This window comes from Mandrillus leucophaeus, unplaced genomic scaffold, assembly GCF_000951045.1.
Source record: "Mandrillus leucophaeus isolate KB7577 unplaced genomic scaffold, Mleu.le_1.0 Scaffold587, whole genome shotgun sequence".
NCBI classification, from domain to species: Eukaryota; Metazoa; Chordata; class Mammalia; order Primates; family Cercopithecidae; genus Mandrillus; species Mandrillus leucophaeus.
The window spans coordinates 38,550-51,582 of record NW_012106330.1 but is presented as its reverse complement, the minus strand read 5'-3'; the positions used below and the strand labels follow the sequence as shown (position 1 = coordinate 51,582).

The 13,033-nt window shown below is 35.6% G+C and overlaps 1 protein-coding gene across 1 annotated transcript in view; it reads left to right on the top strand.

The window, feature by feature from the left end:
• RALGAPA1 (Ral GTPase activating protein, alpha subunit 1 (catalytic)) overlaps nucleotides 1–13,033 on the top strand; it is a gene marked incomplete at its 3' end in the record, with an annotated part of 204,163 nt that overhangs the window by 155,880 nt on the left and 35,250 nt on the right. The window contains exon 31 of the mRNA XM_011999193.1: nucleotides 681–749. Within this exon, the coding sequence (XP_011854583.1) occupies nucleotides 681–749 (69 nt within the window). The remainder of the gene's footprint in view (nucleotides 1–680; nucleotides 750–13,033) is intronic.

Here is a 13,033-nt window from a genome sequence, read left to right as displayed (position 1 = left end):
TGTAATCCCAGCTACTCAGGAGGCTGAGGCAAGAGAATCACTTGAACTGAGAGCTGAGATCACTCCACTACACTCCAGCCTGGGTGGCTGAGTGAGACTCCGTCTCAAAAAAATAAATAAAAAGTCACATTTTTTAAAAAAGCCGTGTGTGTGTGTGTGTGTGTGTGTGTGTGTGTGTGTTTAAATAAAAGGCCTGGAAAGGCAATAGAGTAGATTTCTTCAGGTGATAGGATTACAGTGGTTTTTTGTTGTTTTGAGGCAGGGTCTCTGTCACCCAGGCTCCCAAAGTGGGTATGGGCCAGCCACTGTGCCCAGCCTATGATGATTTTTATTAGTCTTTTTCTTATCTGTATCTTTTAATTTTTCTATAATGAACATATATTTTCTGTGTGTTTATACATATTGATTTACCCGTTGAATTGGGAAGAAACCCATTTATGCTTGACACAATATATATAATTTTGGTTCCATACATGAGGATTATAAATAATTGATAGTTAAGTGTACTTGAAAAGCTTGCCTATTAAGCATTACTTTGAAATAACAATGTTAATGTGTTTAGAATAAATTTGCAGCAGTAGGTTTTGTATCACTTCAGCATTTAACAATTAAGTTTCAGAATGTACCATTAATTTGACATATATAGAGCTCCTTTTTAAAAAATTTTTTTTTGCTTACAGATCCTAATAGCTACTATCACCCATCTTTTACCAAGTACAGAAGCTTCATCTTATGAAATGGACAAGAGGGTAATTTAAATTTTGTTTGATGATTAATATGTGGTTATTTAGTAAAGTATTTGTATTTTAAAACTTTAATGGTATGTATATTTACATGGTAAAAATTTATCTTTGTTCAGAATCAACTATAGTGTGAAATGTCTTTCTGTTATGTAAGTGTAACTAAATTATATTTTGGTTCACATTTCATTGCCATTTGATAAAGTCTTTGAGTCTCAAGATTGTAAGGAACCTTAGAGGACATTCTGTCTACCTCTATTTCACTACATTCTGCCAAACTGTGTTCTTACCTATGCCTGAAGATTATTAATTCTGAGGAATTCATCACCTCTAAAGGCAGCCACTTGTTTTTGTATAGATAGAAAGTAAAGATATAATATATAGAGATATATCACTTAAAAGAAGACATCTCCTCTGTCTGCCAAAACATTCTATTAGGTGTCATTTACCTCAGTAAATTTATTATAAGGGTTCTTTAATTTTTTCAGATATTATATTTACCAGTTCTAGAGTTTCTTTTTGTTTTGTTTTGTTTTTAAGTTTTCATATCTTACCTGAAGTTCTGCATTTCTTCAATTATATACATCTTCTCTTATAGATACTTTAACATATTTATAATAATTAAAATAGAGTCCTTGACTACTAAATCCAGTATCTGTGTCATCACTAACTCCGTTTCTATTGAGTTTTTTTCCTGTTGACTGTGAGTTTCATTTTCATGTTGTTATGTCTATTTTTTAATTATATGCCTGACATTATACATAAATGTTGCAGAGACTGTAGGTCTGTGCTGCTCACTATGGTAGCTGCTAACTGCTTATTGCTTTCAGTTTACATTAAATTTAAAGTTCACATGAAAAATGTAATTCCTTGTTTGCAAATACCAAGTGCTCAATAGCCACACGGGCAAATATAGACCATTTTCATCATTGCACAAAGTTCTATCAGACAAGGCTGCTCTAGATTCTATTAGTTTCCTCTGAGAATTATTCTCATCTCTTCCCATGTCACATCTCAATCTTGAGTTCTATTCTCCAGGTCTCCCCTTAACCATATTGTTTTGAAATCTCAAGTATGTTTTATTTACTGCTTATGTTCTTATTAATTTACAGAAATCTGAAGCTGGACCTATTCCTAGTTATTTTCTTGTGTGGCATACATGAGGCTTTTATACTTTTTTCCTTTCCTACTGTCGGCCATTATCATTTCTTACTGATTTCATGTGTTTACCGCAAAACTTTTTATTCTTTCCCTTCATATTCAGTTTAAACACCGTTTGAACAGATTGTTTAGCTCTTGATAAATACTTCATCATCATCTTCTTCATCTTTAAAAGAGACATATACTCCATTTTTATTTTTTTGATTTAAAATTTTTAAAATTTTTTTGAGGCAGAGTCATCTTGCTCTGTCACCCAAGCTGGAGTACTGTGGCGCAGTCTCAGCTCACTGCAACCTCTGCCTCCCAGGTTCAAGCGGGTCTCGTGTCTCAGCCACTCAAGTAACTGGGATTACAGGTGTACACCACCATGCGTGGCCAATTTTGTATTTTCAGTAGAGATGTGTGTGTGTAGGGGGCAGGGTCGCATCATCTTGGCCAGGCTGGTCTCAAACTCCTGGCCTCAAGTGATCCACCTGCCTCAGCCTCCCAAAGTGCTGGGATTACAGGCATGAGCTACCTCATCTGGACTCCATTTTTAGCAAAGTGTCCTTCACTTTAGTGTCGCAGGCTATGGTCTAGAATTCCAAATCCAGTTTATGAATAATATCTGGATAACTAATTGTTCATCTTTTTCTATATCATCTTTGTCTTCCAGAAATCTAGCTATTAATATGAAAAAGCTATACTTCTAAGTTTTTGCTTTCTTGCCCACTAAATTTATTAAACTTTTTTTTATCATAAAATATGAGTGTGGCATTCTGCTAGGCACTAAACAGAGATAAACATGATACTCCCTGTTCTCATGGAATTTAAAAATTAGAGACACAAATGAGGCAACACAATGTAATAAATACTTAGTATAAAAAGTAGAAAAATGTGTAAGATACCAGGTAGAATAGAGAAAGAAGTAATTAACTATTGTGGAAAAGCCCTTCCACAATAACCTTCCACAAGCTTATTTAGGAAAAATTCTTTTAAAGTTAAATAGAGACATAAATAGAGACAAACAGTAGAATCAGAAACTTATTCCAAGTGGTGTGAATAGCATGTGTAAATCTGGGGACTATAAAATAGTATGGTTTGTTTTGGAGAAACAACTAGGCAGTTCCATATTTTAGAATGTGAAGTGAATGGTTAAGAGCTGGGAAAATGAAACTTCTAAGATAGGAAGGGGCCAGATTATGAAGGGCCTTGGATGTCACACTGTGAACGTGGGATTTCTATGAAAGTGACTTTTTCAAAGGGTTTTTATTTTACAATATGACCAGATTTGTGAAAAATCACTTGAGAAAATGTGAAAGTTGACTTAAAAGTCAAATATGGTGATTATTATTAAAATCATCTTTATAAGAAAGGATGATGCTCTGAACTAAGGCTAAAGGAATAGAGAACAGGTACACAGAAAGTCGAGTCCACAACCAAGGTAAGGAATACAGGAAGGAGCAGCTTTGTTGGAACAGTGAGTTTCAGTTTTAGGTTTGTTGCATATAAAAAGTAATATCCAGGTGGAGACCACCAGCAAAGCAATTATATACCTGATTAGAAAATTTGATGCTGAAAATAAAATTATTGGCATTGTCAGTACATGAGTAGTATTAACATTGTGAGAATACATGAAATCACTTAAGGCAATATAGTAGAGTAAGATGAGTCAGCGAAGTATAGCACATTGAAGAATAACAGTTAAGGAGAAGGCAGAGAAAGATGATTCAGTAAAAGTGACTGAAAGGCCTAGTAGGAAACCTAGGAAGAACACCAGGTCTAGGAGAGAGTAATCATGTAGAAGACAAAATCAAATCATCCTGAAAATACTTTTTTGATCTCAGATTTTATTCATTCTTTTTTTTTTTTTTTTTTTTTTTGAGACAGGATCTCACTCTGTCACCCAGGCTGGAGTACAGAGATGCAATCTGGGTTCACTGCAACCTTCGCCTCCCACACTCAAGTGATCCTCCCACCTCAGCCCCCAAAATGGGACCACAGGTGTACACCACCATGCTGAGCTAATTATTGTATTTTTAGTAGTGTGAGTCACTGTGCCCAGCCTATCATTCACTCTTCTTTTTTTTTTTTTTTTTTTGAGATGGAGTCTCGCTTTGTTGCCCAGGCTGGAGTACTGTGGCACAATCTCGGCTCACTGCAACCTACGCCTCCTGGGTTCAAGCAATTCTCCTGCCTCAGCCTCCCAAGTAACTGGGACTAAAGTAGCTGGGACTACAGACACGTGCCACCACACCTGCTAGTTTTTTGTTTTTTGTTTTTTGGGTTTTTTTTGTATTTTTTGTAGAGACAGGGTTTCACCATATGGGCCAAGCTAGTCTTGAACTCCTGACCTCGTGATCCACTCGCTTCGGCCTCCCAAAGTGTTGGGTTTACAGGCGTGAGCCACCCTACCCAGCCTCAAATATGCTTTATCTTAAACATCTTATTTATTTATTTATTTAGAGACGGAGTCTTGCTCTGTCACCCAGGCTGGAGTGCAGTGGCGTGATCTCGGCTCACTTCAACCTCCACCTCCCAGGTTCAAGCAGTTCTCCTGCCTCAGCTTCCCTAGTAGCTGGGGCTACAAGCATATACCAGCATGCCCGGCTAATTTTTGTATTTTTGTTGGAGACAGGGTTTCACCATATTGGCCAGGCTGGTCTCGAATTCCTGACCTCAGGTGATCCGCCTGCCTGAACCTCCCAAAGTGCTAGGATTAAAGGCATGAGCCACCATACCTGCCCTTAAACGTCTTTAGAATTACATTCCTCTCTGTGTGATAAACATCAGAATATTACCTAAATCCACCGGTTCTTCTCCACTGTGTTGCATTCCAGTATCTTCTAATTTTTTTGAATTGGGTTTTTATTATCTTTTATTAGAAGCTTGCACACTACATATGGACAAATAGATATATTGAAGCATTTTAATTGTGTTACTATTTCTCTAGGAACTCTTAATCTCATGTAAGCCACCAGTATAGGGAGGCATTTATCAGCATGGTATTCAGATTGCTGCTCCTTAACCTCAAATGTTTAAGAATTTGAATAAACTGTATATGGGCCAGGAGTTTTTAGACTTCTCAAATGGCTCATTGCTATTGGTGAATATGGGCTTGGGCTAACAAGTTTTAAAAGATAAATTCAATAAAAATAAAGCAAAAAGAACATTTATATAGTGATTTTAAAAAAAAAATCACATGCCAGCAGTGTGTACTTTATATGCATTATTTCAACGTCAAAACAACTTTATAATCTTGATAAATATTTTTTAATCCCTATTCTTCATAGAGAATTGAGCCTTAGAAAGGTTAAGTTGCCCAAGGTCACTCAATTGTTACTAGATAATCAGAGCCAAGACTGGAATCTGTGCTTGACAGATAGATGCCAACGTTCATATTGTTTTTAGTTAGAAACAGCAATTGAGAGCTTCCATTTGAGTTTTATGGTGGAATTGTTTCCTTTTAACATAATTTCAAGTTTATAGAAACGTTGAAAGGATAGTACAAAGAATTCTTTATATTGGTTCACCACATTTGCTGTATCGCTTTGTATGTAGTATGAAATACAGAGAGAAATGTATTACTGCTGACTACTTTATTGCATTTTTCCTAAAATCAAGCAATTCTCTTATATAACCACAAAATAGTTATCAACATGAGGAAATTAGCATTAGTATTAGTGATACATTTGTATTATATAGATATTTCACTAGTTGTCTCACTAACATCCTCTAGGGCAAAAGAAATTCCCAAATTATGCCTTACATGCAGTCATAATGTCTCTTTAGCCTTCTATAATATGGAACAGGTTCTTAATCTTTCTCTATTTCTTGACCTTGACATTTTAAAGAATATAGTCTAGTTACTGTATAAAATGTCCTGCATTTTGGCTTTGTGTTTCAGCACGATTAGGTTTGTCATTATTGGATTTAAATTAGGCATATTTGGCAGGAATACATCAGAAGATTTTGTGTACCTCTTAATACATTTTATCAGGTGTCACAGATGTCAGTTTGTTTCATTAGTGATTGGTGCTAACTTTAGTCAAATGATTAAGGTTGTGTCTGCCAGGTGTTTCCACTGTAAAGCTACTATTTAACCCTTTTCAATGAATTAGTATTTGTTAGACAATACTTTGAGACTATACTATATAAATATTTGGCTCCTTAAATTTCCACTAACTGGTTTTGCTAATCATTAATGACTCTTACCAGAAACAATTATTGTTTCAGTAGCTGCCAAATGATGATTTCCTAATTCATCATTCTTTCTACATTCATTAGTTAGCTTTCTACTTATAAGGAAGAGCTCTCCTTTCTTTCTTATTCATCTTATTTCAGTGTGGGCTCATGATTCTGATTTTATGCCATGATTTGTAATCCTTAACTATTATTTATTTTGGTGCTCAAAATGTCTCATGCTTAGCCAGTGGGAGCCCCTTCAAAGTGGCTTCTTTTTCATAAATTCCCATTATTTTGGGGGCATGCTTTTAATTTCTATCAGCACACAATTTTCCAGACTCACTTTGTGCTTTCCCCGTCCCAGCCCTGAAATTACCCATTTCCCCAAGAAACTCTGCTTCCATTAAGTGGCAAATGGTATTTAGAAATCAATATCTAAGAACTAGGCATGCACATTGCTATTGGGGTATCGTTTCTTAAGGCCCCTTTGGCAGATACAGCTAGGAAATACATAACATACGTACACACACACACACACCCCCATCTCTATGTCTGCTATAGACTGAATGTTTGTGTCTCTCCTGAAGTTCATATATGGAAATCCTAATGCCCAGTGTCATGGGATTTGGAGGTGGGGCCTTTGAGAGGTAATTAGGTCATGAGGATGAAGCCCTCATCAATGGGATTAGTGCCCTTATAAGAAGAGAACTATATCCACCGTGTGAAGATACACTGGAAGGTGGTCATCTACAAGCCAGAAGAGGACCCTCACAGATACTGAATTGACTGCCACCTTTATCTTCATCTTTCTGGCTTTCAGAACTGTGAGGAATAAATTTCTCTTGTTTAAGCCACCCAGTGTATAGTATTTGTAATACCAGCACAGGTAGAATAAGACGGTATCTAATTAAAAGTATTAAAAACCTTGAGTTCACACCAACACCTCCAATTCTTATTTTATTTTATTTTATTTTACTTTACTTTAAGTTCCAGGATACATGTGCAGAATGTGCAGGTTTGTTACATCAGTAGACATGTACCATGGTGTTTTGCTTCTCCTGTCAACCCGTCACCACATGCGTTAGCTATTTGTCCTGATGTTCTCCCTCCCCTTCCCCCGCCGACAGGCGCTGGTCTGACACCTCCACTTCTAATCCAACACCACGAGATTCAGTCCATCCTTCCCCGTTTTCCTTATTTGTAACTCCCTGCTCCGGCAATGAAAAATCTGGTTTCCATATTGATTATTTATCTGGATATGTTTAGTTCTTTGTGCTGTTCTATTTTTAAAAATTATTAACTTATGCCTCTTTATAGTTAAAGAGTTCTTATTGTCTTTACCAAGAGAGATTATTGTTCGAAAAATGTGTTCATAAGTTACTTGGGTTACTTCCTATTCCCCCTTTCCCACTTCAGTATGTTTATATAATTAATTTGAAATTCAGTTCAGGTCACTTTTTTCTGTTTGTATGCAGTGTAGGGTCTTTCCTCCATCTGTTGTTTTTGTTTTTTTAGTCTATGGTTCATCCATCCTATGATTATTTTTTCGCAAATGAACAGATGCACGTATATTCTCTTTTATTCCTTGTTTGTTACACATAAGCCTAGATAGTCTTTGCTTTGGATTTTTCACTTGACAGTGTATCTTGGAAATTCATAATACGTAAGTTCATAGAGATCTTCCCCATCTTTTTATTTATTTAAAATTTTTCTGGGTACATAGTAGGTGTATATATCTATAGAGTACATGTAATATTTTGACACAGACATACAGTACATAATACATCAGGGTAAATGGGGTATTCTTCACCTCAAGCACTTATCTTTTCTGTGTGTTACAAAATAATCCAATTATATGTTTTTAGTTATTTTTAAGTGCACAATTCAGTTTTTTTTGCTGTAGTTACTCTGTTTTGCTAGCAAATATTTTATTCATTCTTTCTATTTTTTTAGAACCTATTAACCATCCCCACTTACCCCGTACTCCCCACTGCCCTTCCTAGTCTCTGGTAACCATCATTCTACTCTCTATCTCCATGAGTTCAATTGGTTTCATTTTTTTCTCCCACAGATCAGTGAGAGCATGCAATGTTTGTCTTTCTGTGCCTGGCTTATTTCACTTAACATAATGACTTCCAGTTCCATCTATCTTGTTGCAAATGACAGGATCTCATTCTTTTTTATGGCTAAATAGTACTCCATTGCATATATGTACCACATTTTCTTCATTCGTCTGTTGATGGACATTTAGGTTGGTCCCAAATTTTGGCTATTGTAAATAATACTGCAATAAACGTGGGAGTGTAGATATCTCTTAGATATGCTGATTTCCTTTCATTTGGGTATATATCTAGCAGTAGGATTACTGGATCATATAGCAGTTCTCTTTTTTAGTTTTTTGAGGAACCTCCAAACTGTTCTGCATAGTGGTTGTACTAACATAATATTCCCACCAACAGTGTATGAGGGTTCCCTTTTCTCCACTTCCTCGCCAGCATTTATTGCCTGTCTTTTGGATAAAACCCATTTTATTTATTTTTATTATTATTATTATACTTTAAGTTCTAGGATACATGTGCACAACTTGCAGCTTTGTTACATATATATACATGTGCCATGTTGGTGTGCTGCACCCATTAACTCGTCATTTATGTTAGGTATATCTCCTAATGCTATCCTTCCCCCGTCTCCCTACCCCACAACAGGCCTCTGTGTGTGATGTTCCCCATCCTGTGTCCAAGTGATCTCATTGTTCAGTTCCCACCTATGAGTGAGAACATGCGGTGTTTGGTTTTCTGTCCTTGAAGTAGTTTGCTCAGAATGATGGTTTCCAGCTTCATCCATCTCCCTACAAAGGACATGAACTGATCCTTTTTTATGGCTGCATAGTATTCCATGGTGTATATGTGCCACAGTTTCTTAATCCAGTCTATCATTGATCGACATTTGGGTTGGTTCCAAGTCTTTGCTATCGTGAATAGTGCCGCAATAAACATACATGTGCATGTGTTTTTATAGCAGCATGACTTACAATCCTTTGGGTATGTACCAAGTAATGGGATGGCTGGGTCAAATGATATTTCTAGTTCTAGATCCCTGAGGAATCGCCACACTGTCTTCCACAATGGTTGAACTAGTTTACAGTCCCACCAACAGTGTAAAAGTGTTCCTAGTTCTCCACATCCTCTCCAGCATCTGTTGTTTCCTGACTTTTTAATGATCACCATTCTAACTGGTGTGAGATGGTATCTCATTTTGGGAAAAAAAACCATTTTAACTGAGGTGAAATGATATCTCATTGTATTTGGTAGTTTTGATTTACATTTCTCCGATGATGTTGAGCATCTTTTCATATGTGTTCATATGAACTTGTTTTCATATGTTCATATGAACATATTAACTTGTTTTCCTTATTTATGTCTTCTTTTGAGAAATGTCTATTCAGATCTTCTGCCCATTTTAAATCAAATTATTAGAATTTTTTCTGTAGTGTTGTTTGAGTTCCTTGTATATTCTGGTTATTAATCCCCCTTGTCAGATGGATACTTTGCAAATATTTTCTCCCCTTCTGTGGGTTGTCTCTTCACTTTGTTGACCATTTACTTTGCCGTGCAAAAGCTTTTTAACTTAATGTGATCCTATTTGTTCATTTTTATTTTGGTTGCCTGTGCTTGTAGGGTATTACTCCAGAAATCTGCCCAGTCCAATGCCCTCAAGTTTCCCCAATGTTTTCTTGTAGTAGTTTCATAATTTGAGGTCTTAGATTTAAGTCTCTAATGCTTTTGGATTTGATTTTTATATATGGCAAGAGTTAGGGGTCTAGTTTTGTTCCTCTGCATATGGATAACCCCAGTTATCTCAGCATCATATATTGAAGAGACTGTCCTTTCCATAATGTATGTTATTTGCCTTTGTTTAAAATGACTTCACTGTAGATGTACGATTTGTTTCTGGGTTCTCTATACTGTTCCATTGGTCTGTGTGTCCATTTTTATGCCAGTTCCATACTGTTTTGGTAATTATAGCTCTGTAGTATTATATGAAATCAGATAATGTGAGTCTTCCAGTTTTGTTCATTTTACCTAGGACAGCTTTGACTGTTTTTGGGTCTTTTATTGTTCCGTGTAAATTTTAGGATTGTTTGTTCTGTTTCTATAAAGAATGTCATTGGCATTTTGATAGGGATTGCATTGAACCTATAGATTGATTTGGGTAGTATGGACATGATTATTGAAAATAATGATTGTTTCAATACATGGACATGGAATAGCTTTCCATTGTTTAGTGTCTTTTTCAATTTCTTTCATCAGTGTTTTACAGTTTTTATGGTAGAAATCTTTAACTTCTTAGATTAAGTTTATTCCCAACTATTTAATTTCACTTGTAGCTATTGTAAATGGCATTACTTTCTTAATTTCTTTTTCAGACTGTTCACTGTTGGCATATAGAAATGCTACTGATTTTTGTATGTTGATTTTGTATCCTGCAACTTTACTGAATTTGACTTTGTTTATCAGTTCTAATAGTTTTTTGATAGAGTCTTTAGGTCTTTCCAAATAAAAGATCATATCATCTGCAAACAAGGATAATTTGATGTCTTCCTTTCCAATTTGCATACCCTTTATTTCTCTCTCGTCTGCTTGCTCTAGCTAGGACTACCAGTACTATGTTGAATAATAGTGGTGGAAGTGGACACCTTTGTCTTGTTCTAGATCTTAGAGGAAAGGATTTCAGTTTCTCTCCATTCAGAATGATACTAGCTGTGAGTCTGTCATATATGGCTTTTATTATGTTGAGATATGTTCCTTCCCAGTTTTTTGGGGGTGTAGGAAGGAGGTATTCATCATGAAGGGATGTTGAATTTATCAGATGCTTTTTTCAGCAGCAACTGCAATTATCACAAAGGTTTTTGTCCTGCATTTTGTTGATAAAATGTATCACATTGATTGATTTGTATATGTTGAATCATCCTTGAATCCCTGGGATAAATCTCCCTTGGTCATGATGAGTGATCTTTCTAAAGTATTGTTGAATTTGGTTTGCTTGCTAGTATTTTGTTCAGGATTTCTGTGTCAATGTTCATCAGGAATATTGGCCTGTAGTTTTCTTTTTGTTGATGTCTTTTGTTTTGATATCAGGGTAATATTGGCCTCAGAGAATGAGTTTGGAAATACTTCCTCCCCTGTTTTTCAGAATATTTCAGAAAGATTGGTATTAGTTCTTTAAATGTTTGGTAGAATTTAGCAATGAAACCACTGGGTCCTGGGCCTTTCTTTGGTGACAGACTTATTATTATAGCTTTAATCTCGTTATATGTTACTGGTCTGTTCAGGTTTTACTTTTCTTCATGGTTCAATCTTAATAGGTTGTATGTGTCTAGGAGTTTATCCATTTCTTCTAGGTTTTCCAGTTTATTGGCATATAGTTGATCATAGTAGCCTGTCTGTTGATCTTCTGATTTCTGCTATATCAATTTTTAATGTCTCCTCTTTCATTTCTGATTTTATTTTGGTCTTGTTTCTTTTTTTTCTTAGTGGCTAAAGGTTTATCAATTTTGTTTATCCTTTTAAAAAATCAATTTTTGTTTCATTTCCCAATTTTTCATTTCATTGATCTTTTGTATTTTTGCCATTTCAGTTTTATTTATTTCTGCTCTGATCTTTATTATTTTTTCTTCTGCTTACTTTGGGTTTGGTTTGCTCTTGCTTTTCTGGTTCTTTAAGATGCTTTGTTAGGTTGTTTATTTGAAGTTTATCTGCTTTTTTGATGTAGGTGCTCATAGCTATAAACTTCCCTCTTAGTACTGCTTTCACTGTATCCTATAGGTTTTGATATGTTGTGTTTTCATTATCATTTGTTTCCAGATATTTTTCAGTTTTTTTCTTAATCTCTTCATTGACCCACAGATCACTCAGGAAGATATTGTTTAATTTCTTTTTTTTTTTTTTTCTTTTGAGACGGAGTCTCAGGCTGGAGTACAGTGGCACAATCTCGACTCACTGCAAGCTCCGCCTCCCAAGCTCACACCATTCTCCTGCCTCAGCCTCCCAGGTAGCTGGGACTACAGGCATCTGCCACCACATCCAGCTAATTTTTTGTATTTTTAGTAGAGACAGGGTTTCACTGTGTTAGCCAGGATGGTCTCAATCTCCTGACCTCATGATCCACCCACCTCAGCCTCCGAAAGTGCTGGGATTACAGGTGTGAGCCACTGAACCCCGCCAATATTGTTTAATTTCTAAGTGTTTGTATGTTTCCAAAATTCCTATTTTTGATTTCTAGTTTTATTCCATTGGGGTCAGAGAAGATACTTAATATTATTTCAGTTTTTAAAAATATATTCAGACTTATTTTTTGGCCTAACGTGGTCTATCCTTTAGAATGTTATATATGCTGAGGAGAAAAATGTGCATTCCACAGCCATTGGATGAAATGTTCTGTAAATATCTATTAGGTCCATTTGGTCTATACTACACATTAAGTCCAATGTCTCTGTTGATTTTCTGTCTGGATGAAATGTCCAATGCTGAAAGTGGGGTGTTTAAGTCTTCAGCTATTATTGTATTGGCATATATCGCTCTCTTTAGCTCTAATAATATTTGCTTTATATATCAGGGTGCTCCAGTGTTGAGTGCATATAATATTTATAATTGTTTTATCCTCTTGCTGAATTAACCCCTTTATTATTACATAATGACCTTTTTTGTCTTGAAATCTATTTTGTCTGATGTAAGTGTAACTACTTCTGCTTTTTTGGTTTCCATTTGCGTAAAACATCTTCATCCCTTTATTTTCAGTAGATGTGTGTCTTTACAGGGCAAAGTGTGTTTCTTGTAGGCAACAGATCATTGGGTTTTATTTTTTTAATCTGTTCAGCCACTCTCTCTTTTGATTGAGTTTAGTCTATTTACATTCAGTGGTTTTTATTTTTTATTCTTTTTTCTTTCTTTCTTTTTTTTTTTTTTTTT